The sequence below is a fragment of the Oenanthe melanoleuca genome, chromosome 2, assembly GCF_029582105.1.
Source record: "Oenanthe melanoleuca isolate GR-GAL-2019-014 chromosome 2, OMel1.0, whole genome shotgun sequence".
NCBI classification, from domain to species: Eukaryota; Metazoa; Chordata; class Aves; order Passeriformes; family Muscicapidae; genus Oenanthe; species Oenanthe melanoleuca.
Window position 1 is genome coordinate 14,105,513 of NC_079335.1, and position 20,561 is coordinate 14,126,073.

General features: G+C 41.5%; 1 protein-coding gene across 1 annotated transcript in view; it reads left to right on the forward strand.

Moving 5' to 3' along the window:
- The window catches only part of EXT1 (exostosin glycosyltransferase 1), a 180,299-nt gene that overhangs the window by 144,807 nt on the left and 14,931 nt on the right, over nucleotides 1-20,561 (forward strand). Inside the window, exons 2-7 of the mRNA XM_056483707.1 lie at nucleotides 5,348-5,441; nucleotides 8,074-8,181; nucleotides 11,691-11,810; nucleotides 17,183-17,315; nucleotides 18,637-18,755; nucleotides 19,472-19,567. Of these exons, the coding sequence (XP_056339682.1) occupies nucleotides 5,348-5,441; nucleotides 8,074-8,181; nucleotides 11,691-11,810; nucleotides 17,183-17,315; nucleotides 18,637-18,755; nucleotides 19,472-19,567 (670 nt within the window). The remainder of the gene's footprint in view (nucleotides 1-5,347; nucleotides 5,442-8,073; nucleotides 8,182-11,690; nucleotides 11,811-17,182; nucleotides 17,316-18,636; nucleotides 18,756-19,471; nucleotides 19,568-20,561) is intronic.

A 20,561-nucleotide genomic window follows, 5' to 3' on the forward strand; every position in this document is an offset into this window, starting at 1 on the left:
ACTTGACAGTTTATTTAAAAACCAACATACCTTAGTGGAAACCGAGCAACGAGACGCTCCGTGTGACTGAGTGGGGTTTCTTCTCAGGCTCTCCTGCCAGTAGTTCAGAGCCATCTATATTAAGCATTCACACATGGAAAAATGGCCACTTGTTAATAGCTGAAAATCAATATACTGGAAAACCAGGAAACACTTTTCCATTTACCCTTGTTTTACAGGTGTTTACTGTCTGTTTTTGTTGTAGTATTTCGTATGATACAGAAGCTTCTGGAATATGCAGTGTGCATTCATGGGCTTGCAGATTCAGAGAGGGAGCCCTGGACATAGTTGGTTAAGTGCCATCACAGTTTTTTGGCTCAGGAAGTAAAAAAGCAGCTCTAGTCACATCTGACATCTACGGTGGAATGTGCTGATAGTCCCTGCCAAAGATGAGCTCCAGCATCTTCCAAGAGATGGATTATGTGTGGCACTGTTAAAATATGTACTGCTGGGTTAAACCCATTGCATTTGATTTGAGTTAAACCTGTTGTATTTGGCTTGGGTTCTGCTCCTGTATTTTTTCTGTCTGAATTTTAATAGCCATAACATGCAGCTGGATTTCAGTGAATGCTGCATCACCAGAGGAAGAAGTAAGGTCAGAATGCTGTGGTTAGCATTCCCAAGGTCCCTCTAGCTGCTGGAGAAGCCACCAGTCATTTGTGTCTCAGGTTTCAATCTAAGAAATGGGAATGGTGATTTGTATCCTGTAAAAAAACATATCGTCTACATGATAGGTGCCATATAGCTAGATAAAGCATTATGATAATCACTGCATCTAGATATATCTGCTGGTCTAAACAATCTTTTTAGATTTTAGACCTCTCTTCTGTCTTCAGTCAGTGGTGATGAAGATGTGGCTTTGAAGAAAAAAATTGTTTATACTAAAATTGGTAGTGAAAATATTTCCCAGGCTAGTTTATAATCTCTACAGTGTAGTGACATGGGGAAATGCTTAAGCTGTAGGAAGGAATGTATGGCATGGCTGATTAGTCACTGCAGAGCTTCTGCAGCCTGCCAGGGCTCATTGGGATAATGGAGAACCAGGAATCCCAAACAGCCTTCTAATCCATGTGCTGATTGACATGGTCGGCACATCAGAAGAAAAAAAAGAAAATAGGGGGGATGGGGGAACTGTGTGTTGGATCAAAGAGTTAAAATGGTAGGAGCATTTGGCCAGGCAGTGTTTCTCCTTTGGATAATTGCCCTCATGGCATTGTAGTGTTTACACCAGTGTGATCGATGGGGCCAAACATATTTCCTCAACTATGGGTGGTGGCAGGGAGGGAATAATTAAATTAAGTTGTGAGTAAATTAGAATTGATTGCAAATAGAGCTATTCTTTTATGCTGCCTAAAAAGGTACTAGCTGTGAACAAGGTACACTTAATCATTACGAAAAGAAGCCTGAAAGTTAATAAAACATGCCTCTAATACTTACAGAGGGATGCCAGCTTTGGATTGAATCTGTAGCTATTTTAGTTTTGAAGACCCAACTGTCATTTTTAAGGCATATGCATTTTGGATTTTAACATGTTTGAATGCTGCAGCTGAGACCCAGGCCAAGCCGACCCTAAAATTGGCAGTAAAATGTTACCTCTGTGCAAGCGTGCAGAATGAAGGAATCAGGAATGTATGAGCAATAAGCATGTGCCCCCACTCCCTGCCAGTCTTCTAATGTGGAAACCTGGAGGTTTCTGGAAATAAATACCTTCTGAGCAAAGCAGTGGACGACTCTAAAAGCTTTTCTACAGTAAATCTAGGGAAGACAAACTGCCAGAAGGAAAGGAAAGTGCCAGAAGCAGTGCAACACCGAAGCAGCACAACTAAGGAAGAAGTGTCCAGCCAGCCCCTGCTCAGTGCTCTGCAGTGCTGGTCTTTGCTCTGATTTTCTGGAGCCTGAAAAACCTCCACAGCTGAGTAAAAATAAAGAGGATCCATAGGCAGAGAGCTGTGCACAAAGGCTGATAGCTCTGAGTTTGCAGAAACCACAGCAATGCAAGCTGGAAGACCATAACAAATGTCCCTGCCATAGAAGTTACCAGCTAATGGTAATAAGTAGTTCTGGAAACAGATCTAACCCCCATTGCTGGGGAGAAGAATGAGAGGAAACCCTGGAAGAACCTCTTCTTAACACTTTTCTAAATACTTGACTATTTTCCCTCTAGCTTAAGATGCCTCCTCCAGTTGTGAGTGGAGGTTCTCATACTTGATAGTCTTGCTGAGGTTTTGCTGAGATTAGTCAGTGGAGATAGTGGGCAAATAAAGCCCGTTGTTGATGCAGTACTGATGTTTGCATTAAATTGGTACTTAATGTACAACACCAGTACTCTAGCTGAGAGGGTGTTCCTGGAAGTCTGTGCCAGCTCTGATTTCTCTCCTGGACAAGTGAAGGAGAAATTTCATGTCCAGCAAATACTTCAGTCATATGCTTACCTTTAATCACAGAGATTATTTCACTCACTTCACTGAAAGTATTTTAAGTCTGAGTTAAGGGAAGTTCAGAGATGCTTTCAGGTGTAATGCTGTATGATTTCTACTATGTGGGAAAAAATGTACATAAACATTTTGCAGTCCCTGACAAAATGCTGGCAAAAATCAAACCTGCTGCTGTGTGCATGGTTCTGTCTGGGCTGAATGGGAAGGAGTCTGAAAGTGAAAGTTGCCCTGAAACTTCTGTCCTCACCATGGCCTATGGGCTGGAGTTTCATTTACCAAGTGAGGTTTTTGAGACCAGAGTCTCCTCTAAATGCTGTCTGGCAGTCCAGAAAAAAAAGTGTAATGGTCTCTGTTGCAAGCTTGACTGAAATACTGCTTGGTACATGTATATTATTTCCTCTGTAAGCAATGCTTCCAGTTGCAAAGCTGTGCTTGCAGCCTGACAGAAATGTTTGTGTATGCACAAAAAGTGTTCCCAAATTTGTATTTAATTATACTGGGCCAGCTTCTGTCTTCCAGCTAAGGCAGAGTGCTCCCATTGCTTGGCATGCTACCCATGGACTTACAGGAGTGAAAAACAGCACCTCGTGTTTGCAGATTTCAAATAGATGCTCCGAGACCAGAGTGGTCTCTGAGGGGTTTAAAAGTGGACACTGTGCTCAAAGATCCCATTGAGTCACCTTAAAGCATTTTGGTTGAAATTGCAGGGAAATTTGTTCAATAGAATCTCTAGTGTGGTTCATTCACTTCAGCAGCTCTTGTTGGATATTACCTTACTCTGGATCTCTTCTTTCTGTATTTGTGAGTCCTCCCTGAAGCCAGTAGATATTTTGTGCCCATACATCAAGGTTAGGATGGGGTTTTCTGTGTACACATGATATAGATAAATTGCTTGATGACCATGAGATATGCTATTACAGACCTCCATAATAAATCACACGTTAAGTTTTAAAATGCTCAAAAATGGGAGCAAGATGCTAACTGGTTTTGCAGTGGAAAATGGTGAGCAAATTCATTTCCTTTTTTTCCCCTAAAGGGGAAAAATCCTAATACCAGCAAGTTAGATATGAAAGAAAAGGAGCACAGTATAGGTTGTCATTGGGATATGGAAGATTCACTTGCAGTGGCCTTGCTCTCTGCTTTTCTTTGTGTTCTGGTTTTGCCATCAATGTTTTGTGGATAATGTTGCATTTCAGGGTATTAACAGGATTTTACATTTTTAGCTAGTTAATGATGGGGAACTTCTGACTGGTGTATTCTAGCCCTACAGGGTATTCTATTTTTGGTATTTATTAACATTTGCTGTCCTACAATGCACAGTAAAACCAATGAGCCTCAGACCTCTCAATATGTAAAAAAAAAAAAAAAAAAAAAAAAAAAAAGAATGCTTAAAAATGGCAACTTTAAATGGCAACTTTTTTAATTTTTTTTTTTTTTTTTTTTTTTTTTTTTTTTTTTTTTTTTGGTACTCCAGTCGTAATATTTTCCCCTGTATTTTGTGTCAGTGCTGACTGGTGAGCTGGGACATGGCTGCCAATCTCTATACCACACAGAGAAAAATAAATAGCTGCCACTCAGATGGGATATGTATATATGTATTTTAACCAAAGTTGAGATAGGATTCAAAAGAAAAAAGGGACTTTGAAGTCTGTTTTGTAGTTTTAATTAATGCAATGAGGGGTTTTATTTTACTCTCAGTGGATATAATCTTAATCCATTCACAGTGACCTTTTCTTGTGCAAATTAGCTATACACGCTTGTTTAAGCAAATGGGCCTTTGCAAGATGTCTCTTCCTAAAGACAGAGCTTATAATTGAAAATTGGCTTACTCCCATCTGTCTGGCCTGTGTGAGAATACAAACTTAGATCCTGACTTCTCTGTATATAAAATATAATAATGTATATATGTATGTATATATACATAGACTCACATACAAAAAAAATTGCTCTGCCTGCAGGACATGGTAGAATTGGACTATTGGTGTAAAAAAAATATCAGTGCTACAGATTGCTGTCAAAATAGCATCTATGTGCAGAGTCCAGGACACTCTGGAGAATGGAGGGTGTTCAGTCTGAATCCTTTTGACTCAGATGAGATCAGTGCCATTTACAGTTCCATGGGCTTGTCAGAAGTACAATTTGCTAATAACAGGCAGTAAAACTGTTGGGATTTGATGTGTGGTTTTGGTGAACGATTTTGTGGTGATTGATGTAATTGGAAAAAAGGAAAACCAGAAGTGTCTATTAGCACTTTCATTCACATGAGCGTGGATCATTGCAGCTATGCCATTAATTGTCAAAATCTGGTCATTTATTCCTCTCTCCATACTTAACAATAACCACCAAGTGAGTCATTGGACCCCCTCCCCCTTCCCTTTTTTAGTGCCTGCTTGATAAGGAGATATTTCTTTGGCATAGTTTGAATATTTTTTTGCTTTGTACAAACCTCTTGTGAACACACTTATGCGTGGTTTTGACTAAATCTGAATAGAAACCAGGGTCACAGAAGTACTGCAACAGTGCTTTGGGTATCAAAATATTTAATGTGAGTTTGTTCTTGGAAGTCATGCACTGTTTATACAGAACTGGCTTATTATTGCAAAGACAAAATTACTTCCTTCCTTATCAGTCTCATTACCACTCTCCCCAGCTCTGTCCCACAGTGGTTGCTCCTGAGGATGAACAAAAAGGAGCCAGAGAGAAAGGAGGCTGACACACATGCTTGGGGGGAGTTAGTTAACCTGGTGCTGAATAGTCTTGGTTGGGGATGATTTTATCCAGATGTGTCTCAACAGCTGTTTGCATTTTCACGCCCAGTTACTCTAGGACTCACCACTAATTGAATTTTCTCTTTTCTCCCCTGTTCTTGTTAGGTATGATTACCGTGAAATGCTGCACAATGCCACTTTCTGTCTGGTTCCCCGTGGCCGCAGGCTTGGCTCTTTCAGGTTTTTGGAAGCCTTGCAGGTAAGAGCTGCAGTTTAAAGCAGTGACTAAACTGGCTGCAATTCAGTGTGCAATGGCAGGGAGGCGGGGAGGAGGGGAATGTGTTTCATTTCCCCAGTGGACAGTAATCCACTTTGCAAAAGCTTTTATTCATACTTCTGGAGCAATTGGCAGCTCCTTCCCAGGAGGGGCTGAGCACTGAACTCATCTGAAGGTCGGATTGCTTTATCTCCAGGAAAAGGGTTTCCCTGGATGTGGTGAGGCTGAGAGATTGGACAGGTTTAGAACAGTATTTTGTCAAGCTGTGAGACTTCCCCTGGGAGACACTGGCCTTTACACATAAGCCCTGGGGCAGTAAAAATAGCTTTTTGTTTTCACTTAGCCAAAACAGACCTGCCTATGTATTGCCAGTTTTGAGATGGTGCTTGCTGAACATACAGAAGGTGGCCTGGAGGTGGTAAAGCTCCAGATGGAAGCTTCACATGAAGGTGGATATAAGCTGATCTCTGTCTGGGACAGCATGTGTATATCTTTCACCTTTTAAAAATACTTTGGTTAGTGGTTCCCTTTTTATTGTGGGCTTGCAGCAGAAGGCAATGCAAAAGGGCTTTGGAGTCCCTGTGGCCAGGCAGCACAGTGGTCAAGCCTGACACCTGTCTACTCCACCTTCAGCCAGTCTGGTGTTTTGTTAGTTTTGTTTTGTGAACATCAGCCTAATCCCAGGATTCTGGATCTTCAGGCAGGCATAGAGAGCATTTTGTGAGGTGCTGCAAACTCCCCTGTAGGTCTGGCATCTGGATTACATGGGGTCTGGAGTAGAGAGAAGGAGCTGCTTGGTTTCAGTGAAATGGCAAATGAACACACCTTACAGGGTCCTGCCTTGAGGAGTTGTTTTGTGCCATTTGGGAAGTGTCCCAGCATTGACAGTAAAGTTGTTAATGAATGGCATCCCATCCCTTTTCATCATCAACCATAAAACATCCCAGCCACTGTTGGAGAGCATTGTTCTCTGCAGTGCTGAGCAGGATTCAGGTACCTAAGTCTGAGTATATTATGTCAGGGTACCCAGAAACCCTTCTGGCTTTCTGCTGCTTCTCCAGAGGGAGTCCAGTAGATCCTGTGCCATGTCTGCCCACCCTATACAAAAACCCACCTCGGGTGTTTTGGATACCCTACATGCTCTGGACACACAGGTGTAACCACTGAACCCTGAACCTGCAATCAAATTTGAGATCCAAGTTTTGGACTGTCACTTGCCTCTTTCTCCTACTAAAGAGAAAATTAACAGCCTGAAAAGTGCTGTTCCCTCTCCAGTCTCTTCAGAGGAAAAAGTAGGACTGGCTTATATGAGATGACAAGTCACTTCAGATCCTCCTGAAGAGCACTCTTCAGCTCTTCTCTCATCTGGGTCCAAGTCATACAGCTTCTGTTAGATACATCTCAGAAGCAGAAAGCAGGGAGTGTACCTCACTATACAGAACTTGGGGGCTCCAGATCAATGATAAAATGTAGGCAGTTAAGGATTTCACTATCAGGCTAGCAGAGTATTTACCAATAAAGGTGTATTCCCAGTTTCTGTCTGAATCCAGGTAATGTTGAAAGTTCTAACCTACATTAGTGGAATGCTTTAAACATAAAAACACATTACTAGGTGTTTTCTGGTTGGCTTTTTTTCATGCACTGATGTAATTTCTTACAGAAGATCACCGTTGTTTACACATAATAGTCATTGCTGTAATGTAGACTTGACCAGTCTAAGATGCTGTGCATGATACATCTTACCAAGGAAGGTGCAGCAGTCTGGAATATTCCCCTTTATACTGTTTTTTGGGAGGCCTGAACCCTAGTCTAGACCAAACTCAGGACATAAACTTGATTTGACCCAAAAGAAACCAGAGCACAGGTTTGATAAAAATTCTCTGGTACTAGGTTATTTCATCACATCAGAAGAGTTTTGGTTTGGATCTTAGGTTGTGCTTGAGCTGACCAGAACACAGATCATGACCGGATCATTTGTTTATGGAAATACTGACCTGCTTGCTAAATATTTGCAAACTATCTGTGCAGAAGAATGTGTAAAACTCATAAAAGTTTAATTAGTTTAGACAGATATAGATACTAAATGTGTATGCTTTTTGTTTGTTTTAGGACATACAAGAATTTTTATTTTTGTAGGCAGGTGATAAGTTATATTTGTGCAGTTGCCTCTGTTTGGAGCATTGATACCAAACAGGATAGAGAATTTACTCCTTCATGGGAAAGGTGGTCAGGAGTTAAAAATTATCTGTATTTTCTGTAGGATTGTCAGCAGCAAGTTATAAAAATTAGGGAAGTTGCTCCCTGCTAAGTGGTTCACAAAGCATTAAGGAAGGCCATCATTTTGTATTAAATTCTCCAGTGTTCCATCTGCTGCACTGAACAGCTCTGCCCCTGTCTGGCAGCATAAGCACCGGATTGCAAATACCACTGTTGGTGCAAACCCCACCTTTCAGTGCATATGAATAAACCCAGAATGGAAAACTTTAAACACTTGGCCATGCCCTCCTGTGGCGTTTCTGGTGTCCTTGGCCATGTTGCCTGTCCCGGTGCAGGGAGCAGGGTGCTGTGGGCGCCCTGGGGGACAGTGCTGATGGCCGTGCCTCTGTGCCCGCAGGCTGCCTGCGTCCCGGTCATGCTCAGCAACGGATGGGAGCTGCCCTTCTCGGAGGTGATTGACTGGAACCAAGCTGCCATCATCGGCGATGAGAGATTGTTATTACAGGTAAGGAAGAGACCCTGGCCTCAGCACATCAGTTGATTATTGCTGCCACCCTCTAAGTGGACAGGGAAGATGAATCCAAAAGGTCAGGGCTGTAAAAGATTTTTTTATCATGAAGGGATTGTCTGTGTCAGACTGGCTGTGAACTCATTTAATATGACATCATTCATTATTTGACCTGAAGGTCATTGCAGCCACCAGGCCACATTCTTAAGTGCAGGAGACTTTTATTTTTGCAAAGAGCATGAAATCTCTTCTGGTGTGGAGCACCTGGATGCCAATCTCAGATGGACCTGCAGGTACTTTGATACGAGGGAAAACATTTGAGGGTGGATTCTGCACAGGTCCTTAAAAATAGTTTATCCTCAGGGATATCTTCAGGAAAGCAAGTATTTTCTCAGGCAGGAGTTATCATCTAACAATTTTCTGGGAAGCAGAATCTGTCCCTTTTCTAATGTGTGGAGCATGCAGCATTGCTTTCTGAAGCAGTGTTCATGTCACTTATTGTTAATCTTGAAGTCATAGAAAAAAAGTGGACTGAGAAGTTACAAATTCCCTGCTACTTTTAGCATCTAGTTTGGTTTTAAATGTACTATGGTTGTTTTGGTTTTTTTCAGCTACATTAGTGAGTTTTAAAGTCCAAATATATTCTGTAAATTCTGCAGAGAAGTTAATGTTAGGAAAAGTTTTTGAAAAATTATTTTTTCCAAAGTGTTACTGCCCAGCATAAGGCTGAGATCCACAAGGTCTGGAATAAAGACAAAGTAGCCACTAAGAGCAGTTTGTTTTTATTTTATCCTTGAATTTAGTGTAATCCACAGAGAGAAGCCCTCAAAGGTACAGGTGTGCTGGCACCCCAAAACAAAGTATCTTAGCAATGTCATCACATAGCTGTTAACTTGTCTGAAGAAGTAAATATTTGTGAAGAGCTGGATTAGCAAGCCTTGCAATGTGCTGCCTATTCTACTTAATGTCACACAAGCTGCAAACATAAAAGGGTCATTTGATTTTTTGCTTCTGTGGGCATCACATTTTTTCTGAGAAAAATTATGTCTCTCTTTAAATAATAATAATTTGCTGATCTTCATGTTTTCCGGTAACGTGCCATTCGTTCACTTCACACAGCTGCTTCCATATTGAGCAGCTACTGCACTGTTATTAACAGTGTTTTTAAAGAGCTGGCAGAGGGCCTGAATGTCTGCCCTGGGAAATGTTTTTGTTATGTTACAGTTTTTCATTTCCTGTTTGCGAGCAACTTGGATGTTTTTATTTGCATATTCTCCTCATCATAGCACTGGGAGAGCTAACTCCAGCCTTTCTGCATTTATTTGTGCATTTATTTCCCTCCCCCCTACTCATTGCTGAAATGACCTTTTATTAAAGTTCTAATAATTCCAATGTAATCATGCCAGATTAGTATTAATACATCATTTTCCCTACCTGTCTTTCTGGACAAGGAGATTAATAGGCAAATGCATTTAAAATGGGAGCTCTGATTTTTCTTTCCAGCTGTTGTAACACAGCCCCCATCAAGGCTCTTTTTAACCTTGACACTGTGTTTGCTGGGTCTCACAAGCATGGTATGATGTGTAAAATCATAACTCTGTGTAATAACCTTCATAGTCAGAGCAGCATTCCCTTTCAAAAGGTGTAGTGGGGATTCATTACTGATTTTATGTGCTGCTTACACACATATGCATACACACCAGACAAGGTTGCATGTATTGCAATTAAACATTTATTGAGAAAATGCTGTAACACCACTACAAAGTGACTTAAATCTTGTCTTTGCTACTGATAATGTTTCTGGGTGTGATTAATACACATCTGTGCAGCCAGTGCAGGTAATGTTCATTATCCTTCTCCTTCTTGGAACACATAATGAATCGTGATGTGATCTCTTAGAAAGACATGTGCCAATACATACTACTTTTTCAGGGAGTATTTTACCTAAATATTATACTTAAATATTATATTTAAATATTATACCTAAATGTATTTTACTTAAAGGGCCTGTAGGGAAGGGAAATAAAATAGCATCTTGGACTAACACTGCACCCAGTGGAGCCATGGGCAAAGTATCCAGACGTGGTTGCAAATGCTGCAAGTAAAGAATTTTCTAATTCTCATGAAATTTTTTTACATGTAACTTCTTGAAGTCACAAATTTTCTTCAGGAAAGAGGTTTCATGGGAAATCATTTGATTTGGGAACACGTGAAAGCAAATAAAGATCACCGCCTCTTCTCAGAATATTTTAATATTTAATATTTATTTAGGAATAAGTAGTTTGTTTTGGTCAGAAAAGGGTTGAATGTGGTGGGATGCAGACAAACTTCAGAATAAGCTGGAATGCACAAGAACCAAATACACAGCCAAATACAATTTGTTTTTTAAACTAATAACTCAGGTAAAAGATTATGAGAAGCCAGTGTCTGAGAACAAGGTGGCCTAATTTAGTGGTTGGCCTAGATGAGCTTAGAGGTCTTTTCCAACTTAATTCTGTGATTCCAGTTATAAATCACAGAAATGTAGGTGCAACACAACTGTTCATTTCTAGAAAAAGATGAGCACAAAGCAGCAACATATTCTAAATGCCTTTCTAGTGCTGTGACTAGCCATCACCACTGAAGCAAATTTCAAGTTAAATCCCTTTGATAATGTCATTTTGCATTGTCCAAGTTTGTGCTAGAGGCCTTGTTCAATGTGGCAAATTAAAAAATGGCATGTGCACACCCTAGTTTCAAGGACATGGGGATGGTGAAAGATGCAGACATGAAGCCTTTCCCTTCTGATCTAGTGAGCAGTTACATTTTTTAATGGAAAACTGCTGCAGCAGGACAATTTAGGGTTTATTTGCAAGGTACCTTATACAACAACTAAAGTGTAGAATTAATGGAAAGAGGGCAAAAATGAGCGGTTTTCCCTTGTGAATAACAGATGTTGTGGAAGATGTTATTATTTCCACCTAATACAATTAGTAAAGTGCAATTTGATCCACAGGCTTCCCAAAAGTGGAGTCTTAAGTTAAGGTGTTGCTATGTTTTCCTTAGGGCACTTAGTGTTGCCATGCTGTGGTAAGTGCAATTCTAGATCCTGTTAATATACTTGGAATTTGGAGATTATTTTGGAACTCTCAACCCCTGCAGGTACTAGGTTGTTAAAATAGTAGTCCATGAAGAGTTTTGTGGGTTGAAAAGCATGAGGGCTGCATGGAGGAGCTCCTTACTATGCCTCACCACAAGGCTGCAGGGGGTGGCTTCATTACAATAAAACAATCAAAATCTTAAAGAAAGCAGATTTTTAAAAAATTAATATAGTCAATATCAGAGGTTATAAATAGTTGTGTCTTATTTGTTTTACATCAAGCTTTAACTGTTGACACACATCTCTGTTGGACAGGAGTGCTGAAGCTGTACAGGCTGTTAATGGAGGAGAGGGCTTGTCAGCAGCATATTAATTTGATGAGATTGTGTTTCTAAGGCTTCTGACTGTATTACATCTTGTATTACAGATTCCTTCTACAATCAGGTCTATCCATCAGGATAAAATCCTAGCACTTAGACAGCAGACACAGTTCTTGTGGGAGGCTTATTTTTCTTCAGTTGAGAAGATTGTATTGACTACACTAGAGGTGAGTAGAAATTGTCTGGGACCTTGCCAAGCAGCGAGATTTCCGTACCTATCCAACTGCCCCTGTCCTCAGCTGGTGTCAGACCTTGGTTTTCATGACATGCAATTGGTCACTGGGACAAAAGTTCAGCATCCTGATGAGTTTTCTCCCCTAAGGAAATACTTTCTTCATTATCGGAATCCACATTAGAAAACTGACACGGTGAAAAATGGGAACTACCCAACACATGGAAAAGGTGTCATGTGTGATCTTGACTTTGCAAGGCTTTATGGCTTATGAATCACTATCCTTGTCATTGGTAGTAAATTTATTTCTTAAGGAACCCTTCTGGAATTCTTTTTGGAAAAGATGCTACTGTAGAGCTCCTCCTTGACCATTCTTGAACATTTTGATGCCTTGTGATGGGGCTATTGATCTGGCTCAAGGAAAAGAGAGGGCTTGTAAATGCTATGTCTTATCTTCACACACAGGAGAAGGGAAAGGCCTGATCATTCTTATAAATTATTAATAGATAATCATAATTAGACTGCTATTAAAAGGGGAGACAGATGATTTCAAATGTGGAGAGAATCCTTTCTGAATTCAGAGACAGAGGAAAGATGAAAGGCTCTTCAGAAGTAGGGCCCAGGCTGCAATTTCAAAAGCAGGTTTCTTTTCTGTTTTGCAATTTTTTCACATAAATTTTTGACACATTTGTACCAGTGAAAGAGGCTCACTCTGTAGGTGCAAATGCATTCGTCTTATGCTAATGCTTCTGCAATTGCACCTGTCTTTGTGCACAGTTGTAATGCACAGTTGTTAAGGCTCCACATTTCCTGCTGTGCCTGCTTCCCTCTGAAAACTGCAAATGAGTGCCCATGGCTGATCAGCCTCCAGCTGCTGCAAGATAGTCCCTAAGGTTTTCCATGCCAATGAAGAAAACCAGCCAGGGAACATTTGCAGAGCCCCTGGCATAGCTACCCTCACAATGTTCCCACTGCCCTCAGAAGAGCCTGTCTTCATCTGTGCTGCCTGTTGAGAACTGTTCTGCATCCTCAGACTCCTCATAAGCACTGATGAGGTAGTGATAATTACTACAGCCCACACCAGGATTAGACTCAGAAAGGTGCAAGACCTTGTGCCATTGCTCACAATTTAATTAACCCTTACAGAAGTGCTCCCAGGGACCGTCAGGTGCCTCACAATCTGCCTTCCCTGCATGTGCCCTGTTATTGTTAGGGGTTGCTAAAAGGACAGGGGCACAGGGCTCTCACCACTGTCCCTCTCCTGCCTGTGCTGGAGCTGGACTCCAGGACACACAACCTAACCAGGACACATAACCTGCAACTCCCACAGCCTCGGTGTCCATCACATCAAGCTCCAGTGCTCACACATGTGCCTTTCGTGCTGCTCAGGAGCCCAAGGGACAGCAAAACTTCTAAAGCTGAAGCAGATGAGTAACCAGCAAACTGGAGTTTCTGCTCAGAGCAGAAAAAACAAAGTGAAGACAAAAGTCTTCCCGGAAGATTTAGTTTAATGAAACCAATTAACGTTGCCTGGTGTTGAAGTTATGTTCTGGCTTTTTTCATTTGTTTGGGAGACTCATTCTGGGTTGAAATTTTTTTTTTTTTTTTTGTAGTTTTTGATAATTGAGGACTCTCAATCTTTTGAGACAGCTAAAACAGATTCTTTTCTTCATTTCAACTTGCCTAAGTGAAGTCCCAAGTTAACTTTCCTTAGGAAAAGATTAAAACAATTGAGAGTGACTTTTGTTGTCTGAAACTTGCAAGCAGTATATCCTCTTCTTAAAATCTAATGCCTGGAAGTAAATTCCTAGCAGGTTGCCTTTTTTTTTTTTTTTTTTAATTTTGGTGGGTGTGATCCATCTTCTGTTGTAATACTGTTGTGTCAAAGTGCTCTGGTGATTCTAGATATCACATGCCCACTAACTGCAGTGCCTGTGTATGTCCCTGTCTGAGGGTATAAGCACAGAAAAAGGAAAAAGTCTTCACCAAATCAGATGTCAGAAAGGACAACACAGCCCTTTATTCAGCACACCTCTGGAAACCTTAAATCACCAAGGCACCTGTAAGTTCCTTGATCATCTCACAGCATTTGGTGGCTGTTGTGGTTTAACCCCAGCCAGTAGCCAAACCCCAGGCAGTTGCTCATTTACTCTCCCACCAGCAGGGTCAGGGAGAGAACTGGAAGGGTAAAAGCCAGAAAATTCCTGGGTTGAGATGAAGACAGTTTAGTAGGGAAAGCATAAGCTGCATACATAAGTAAAGCAAAACAAGGAATTAAGTCACTGCTTCCAACTGGCAGGCAGGTGTTCAGCCATCTCCAGGAGAGCAGTGCCCCATCACGTGTAATGGTGGCTTGAGAAAACAAACACCATCACTCCAAATGTCTTCCTTTTCCTCTTTCTTCACCCCAGTTTATATCCTGAGCATGATGTCATATGGTCTGGAATTTCCCTTAGGCCATTTTGGGTCACCTGTCCTGGCTGTGTTTCCTCCCAACCTCCCAGGCACCCCCAGTTTCCTCACCACTGTGGCCATATGAAAAGCAGAAAAGGCCTTGGGTCTGTGCAAGCCCTGCTCAGCAATAACAAAAACATCTCTGGAGTGTCAACCCTGTGTTTAGCACAAATACAAAGCACAGCCCCTTAGCAGCCACTGTGAAGAGAATGAACTCTACCCCAGCACAGTGGCCTAAGCCAAACAGCTCATAGTTCAAAATAAGATGTTTGAATCATTTGACCAGCACCAGCAACCCCCTGTGGCAGGCACAAAGGCGCTGCCCAGTGCCTTGGACAAGGAGTGGGTTAGGCAGTGATGCTCACAGTGTCTGTGCAGGCTGGTGAGTGGCAGCACTGGCAGTGCAGCAGTGGGCTACTGCAGGCACCATTGGATGCATGCTCCAGCATATCTGCATGTCTTCAGCTTCGTCTGGTCTTGAAGCAAATCCAAAACATCCCTGCACAGCGTGTCCATCCTCCACTAAGGAAGAGGAGGGGAGAGGGACAGCACAAAGCACAGACAAGAAATGCTGGATGCTTGGCTAGGGCCTGTTGAAAAGCAGCAATGATTAAGGCAATATGTGAACTTTTTGAAGTGTGAAGATGAGGGAGACAAAAATACTGGACTATTAATGCATTCCAAACAGAAAAAGGAGACCTTGCCAGAGATCCTAACCCCTTTCTTCTCTTATTAAACTTCCTGTCATGCCTCATCATTGGAGAGACCAGGTACATGCTGTCTCTACAATATGTGCAATACTGTACACTCTGCATTTTGATTCCTTAGTGTCCTCCATGTTAATTTTTTTTACACTTTTTAGTTTTCTTTCTGCCAAGTTTTCCCCCTCTATCCTGACAGACAGCTAGGTTTCTTATGTAGTCCCAGGAGAGTGATAAATGAGTGATCCATTTTTTGACTGTGGTGAGCAGCTCCCCAGCTGCCCAGGAGGATGCAGAAGCCTGCTGGTGAGGTGTGTGGTGCTGCAGAGGCACCGGATGCTCACGCACCTCCAACACCAGCCTTGTGTTTCCCCTGCAGCCTTGTTGGCTGCCAGTGCCCTGGAAAACTCCACCACCTGTGTGACCTCCTGGCCATGTAAATGTACTTCTGCTTATCTGATTGTGCCCTAGTTCTGAGAAAGCAAGAGGGAGGAGCTGTAGTATTTATGTTTTGTGGTAAACACTCAAAAATAAATACTTTCCAGGTTCTCTCTTGTTTAGTGGCATAACTTGCAGTTGGGTAAAGCAGCAGTCATCGTCTGTTTTTTTTCCAGTCCCCATTGCCATGTGGGAGATCTGATAACTGATACACCTAACTTTTCGACTAGAAATATTCAGATACATTCTTGTCAGTGATGGCATTACAGTCCTAAGTCTGTTATTCCAAAAAAAAGTTAAGTTAACTTACCCATGTGAGTGAATTACGGCATATTAGCTATGGTAATTGTCTGTAGGCAAAATTCAGAAAAGCATGCATTTAACATCTGCCCCAGTTTAGCTGTACGTGTATTGCCACCAGGAGTGGATTGTCTAACACAATGTAACTGGTGTTTTAATCTTTTCTTGTCATGGCAATCAAAAATTCCAGGAAAACCCCTGCTTGGGGCAGTAATTACTCAGGTATTGACCAAATGTCCCTGAACTTAGCAGCTTAAAGAGATTTTAGCTTGTTTAGGCTGCAGCAGCTGCTTTTGTTCTTCTTGAGGTGGGTCTTTTTGCTTGTTTCCTACACTTCAGTCCAGCTCAGGGACTTGAAGTTTCATCCAGATATGTCTACGTTAAGGCCAGGGGCATTGGGATAGAGCAACCAACATGTTCTTGGCACTCAAGCCCTGCCAGTTACATGAAAACCTCCCTGGAAGATAACAAAAGATGAGCTGCAGAGGAAGGCAAGGCATTCCTTCCTAGCCAGCCTGGGGGAGAATTAATCCTTCACCACACACTGGCCCTTTGCAGCATTCCATCTCCAGACCTGCTAACTTCTAATACTCCAGGGGAAGGCAAATCTGTAAGAACGTGTGGCTCAAGAGTGTATTGCTCTTACAAAGAAATTCCCACCACTGAATCTTGTTATGCCTTTGCAGGAAGTTTAAAGAATTTCCCATCAGTGTAAGAACCATTCTTGTTCCTGCAATCAGATATCCAATGTGAAGCAACTGTAATTTCATAAATACATACCAATTGGATGGCCTGGTATCTTTTTTTCCTTTTTTGCTCGTGGTATTCTAGATGCTAAAGTAGATGACCTAGCAACCCATTCTGACCTTAAAAATCTAGGAATCTCTGGTTTTAGTCAGTCAGACAGTAGTTGTGAAAAGATCATCTGTTTCATCCAACAAGGAACTGTTACAGAGCTGAGACGCGGATCAGTGATGTATCTGAGTGCTAATATCCCTTTATAATTAAGAAAAAAATAATAATTTGTGCAGCCTGATTTGCTGAAAGTCTTCTTGGTTTTGAATACTCTCATTATCTCCTAATATTACCTAGCTTTTTAATGCCATCCTCAAATAATTATCTTTTGTGAGTTCTGGATAGTAAACCTGACAATGAACTAATCAGGCTTACAACTGCGAAGATACTCAAGTAGACAAAATATTTGACTTGAAATATAAAATGCAATAAATTGTGTGGTCCCCATGTCCAGAGAGACTAATGAGGTGCTCTAAAACCTATGGCACAAAGCCTGAACTGCTGAAGTGGTGTCACAATGTGCAGATTCTGAGTCCTTTTAAGAGAGATCAAGGAGGAGTGTCTACTAATTTGTGTGCCTCAGCTTTTTGCAGAATGGGTGATGATTCCAGTCAGCTGGAGTCCCTGAAGCTTCTACTAGTGACTATATTTAAAAATCATTACTTCTCTTGTTTTCCAGATTATTCAGGACAGAATATTTAAGCACATATCACGTAACAGCTTAATATGGAATAAACATCCTGGAGGGTTATTTGTACTGCCACAGTATTCCTCATATCTGGGAGATTTTCCTTACTACTATGCTAATCTGGGTGAGTGAATCCTTGCTATAATGTAGTAGCATCTGGAATTTCTAGTGGAATTTTGAAGTTTTGTCTTTGAGTAGCATGTGCTAAGTGACTTACCATTCATTTCTAGTTAATGATGCTTTTCATTTATCCTATCTCAATCTTCGCTGCCCACTGTAGGCTGGAACATCTCTGACTCATCAACATGCGTCATGTGCCTCTTGCTTGCAAAGATTGTTTAAAAAAAAAATCTGTGTTCCTTCATACTTTCCAGTTGCTGGTAATTAATGCCTGAGTTGCTGACCCATTCATGGCCTGAGGGAACATAAGAGGAATAGCTTTTTCCTTTCTTTGTTTATTTGTGCTTGGCAAATGGGAAAAGTGGTAATTTACCCATGACACTTTTTATTGGAGTGCACACATGTATGGATTTACTCTGCATGGTATGTGGATCCCACTAGAAGGAATGAATAGGGCTTAGGTTCATGGCTTTTTCCTGAAGCAGAGCTTGAACAATGAGTTCTGCAGGCGAATGTGCCTCCAGGCTGAAGGGTTCCTGCTACCAGACTGCTGCTACTTTTGGCTCAGCCTATGCCATCCTACTTGTGTGGATCTGTACTGCTGAACTGCTAAAAATTGACAGTCACTGTGTTAAAAAAAGGAGAAGACTTCTGTGGTAATTCTGATGAAAAACTACTATGACCCCACACTGATGAGTTTAGATGAGGCTAAGAGCAGTAATAAAGGGTAAGTGCCAGTAGGATGTGTTATTCCAAGCAAAAAAGGAAATCATAGCAAGACAAAAATTTAAAAATGGAAGGCAAGGAAGCAAGCAGAATTATCAGTTCAGGATGTAATTGAAGATGCATGTGGATAGGAACCAACCCAGAAAGAGCAAAAATCTGACAGGATTTTGAATGGAACTGTGGAAAATGAATAAACTTCTGGAATTTGTGGAGATAATCTGTAAAAAACATCAAGCATCCAAAGCCAGGCAGAGCCTGTGTCAAGAAAGACATTTGGCTCAACAAAATAGATGTCAATATTGTGGGACAAACTGGATGAAAGAAAGAGATTACAGGACATCTGTGGAAACAGTGAGTAAGAAAAGGAAATAATTGTCTTGGAGCCCGGTATTTCAGAGTGGAAGTTAAAGGCGCAGAGTGGGAGTTAAAGGGAAGTGTGATCTCTGAAGCATCTGGTATCTGAGAGGAAGGGAGATGACCTAAAAAAACCTGGCAAGGTTTGCATTAAGTGCAGATTGTTTTTTCCATCCCCAAAGTCCTTTAATCTGTAGTAACTGGGGCGATTTTGTCTTTACTGAACGTGTCTCTCTTCACTTCAGGTCTGAAGCCTCTTTCCACATTCACTGCCGTTATCCACGCAGTAACTCCCCTGGTTTCCCAATCTCAGCCTGTGCTGAAACTCCTGGTTGCTGTAGCCAAGTCCCAGTACTGTGCACAGGTAAGCAGCACTGTTTGGCTGTCAGTCACAGTGGAGACAAACCACTCTGCCAGAATGTGGAGCCTAGTGACTCAGCCCTGTTTCAACCCCGTGTTTCAATTCTGATGTTTCTTTCCTCTGAGATTTCTACTGTCTGACCTACATGCATGGGAAATAAAAATTCTGAGTATAATGGGAGTGGAATACAGATAGTAATTAAACCCATTGTTACATGACACAGGAAAAATAATGAGTGCACTTTAAAGATCAGCATTGTGTGTGCTGCAAACTGCACAAGGGTGTCTATGCCTCAAGAGCCATTACATGATCTTCCTTCCTCCCACTGTGACTTTAGTCTTATCAGTGCCAGGATTTTGGCTTCTATAAAAAAACCTTGGAGAGTTCAGGAGGAGCACTCTCTTGCAATGGAGTGTCACGAGTGGTTTTGCCTTTAATGAGAGCCACAGTAAATCAGTCGCAGCTGTGTCATGTGGCTGAGGCAGAGACTTCCCAAGTTCCTGTCTAACCTTTATTTTCCTGAGAGGATATATGTTGTAAGTAGTCAGCTTGGGTGAAATCAATGTAGGGAGTGTTATTTTTATCCAGATTTGTTTCATTGTTTTTGATTTTGAAATTCTTCACTTGAATTTAATGTGTGTGTCTGGAAATCTGAGACCTTAGAGTATGGACCACATTGCCACAAAGGTCTTTGATCATGGTCCAATATTCTCTTTCAGATTATTGTTTTATGGAATTGTGATAAACCCCTCCCAGCCAAACACCGCTGGCCTGCCACTTCTGTGCCTGTCATAGTCATTGAAGGAGAAAGCAAGGTAGGTGGAGAGGAGCATGGTAAAAGGTTGCCTGCATTCTCTGACAGCACAAGAATTTATTTTTCCAGCGGCTTTGGTGAAAGCTTTGTTGTTCCCAAAAAAATGACAGTTCCCCTTTATTCCTTGGCCTTTTGTATCAGCTTAGTTGTAGATTTGTTTCATGCATGGGCCCTGTGCACTCAGAAATCATCATCATGGCAATTAATGCCTTGGATCTGAGATTCACAGGTGGGACCCACTTTTGAAATGTGACCCCGTGAGTAGATAGTGCTGACCCCATCATGGGAGATTCCATCTCTGCAGGTGCATGAAAGTAGTTATGCAGCTGCACTCACTGAGTCTGATAAGTCATATGGGGGGGGTCAGCTGTGGACTCAAAAGCAAAGTTGAAAATGAGAACTTGCCTTTGAAAAGTATCTTCTTTTATGGCCTTGTGAGGTACTGCTGCCAAAAAAAAGGAAGGGACATGGGACACTTGTGTGAGAACAAAATCACCATGTCATCTCCTGCTGTGCAACACACGTCTTGTTTGTACTTTCACAAAGTCAAAATAGATGCCAACAGATGAGAAAAGAGTTTTTTTAAAAATCACACTGAAGTGGATGATTCCTTTCCAAATGCAGGCCTGAGAGATGCAAGACTTCCTGCTTCTAGAATTTGAAATAGATTCTAGACCTCTTTGCAGTCTCTGTCAGCTGGCTGCAGAGCTCTGCATGAGCAAAGGGACTTTTAGTTGCTTTGCCTGTCCAATCCTATTTTGAATTTGCAGTCTTGTCTTTGGTCTTTTCTCCTTGTCACCTTAACAAGACACAGAGCCCTGCAAGGTTGGCAGCTAAAGGCTGTGGCATTAGCTAGCCATATAAACAGTTTCAGGAGAATTGCTGCAGGGCCAAGAAAGGGTACAGAGATTTCTGAACCTTTTGAATGTTCTGGGTGTTTTCTATTTTCTTATTGTAAAACTAGCAGAGGTGGGAAAGAGGAGAAATCTCTGACC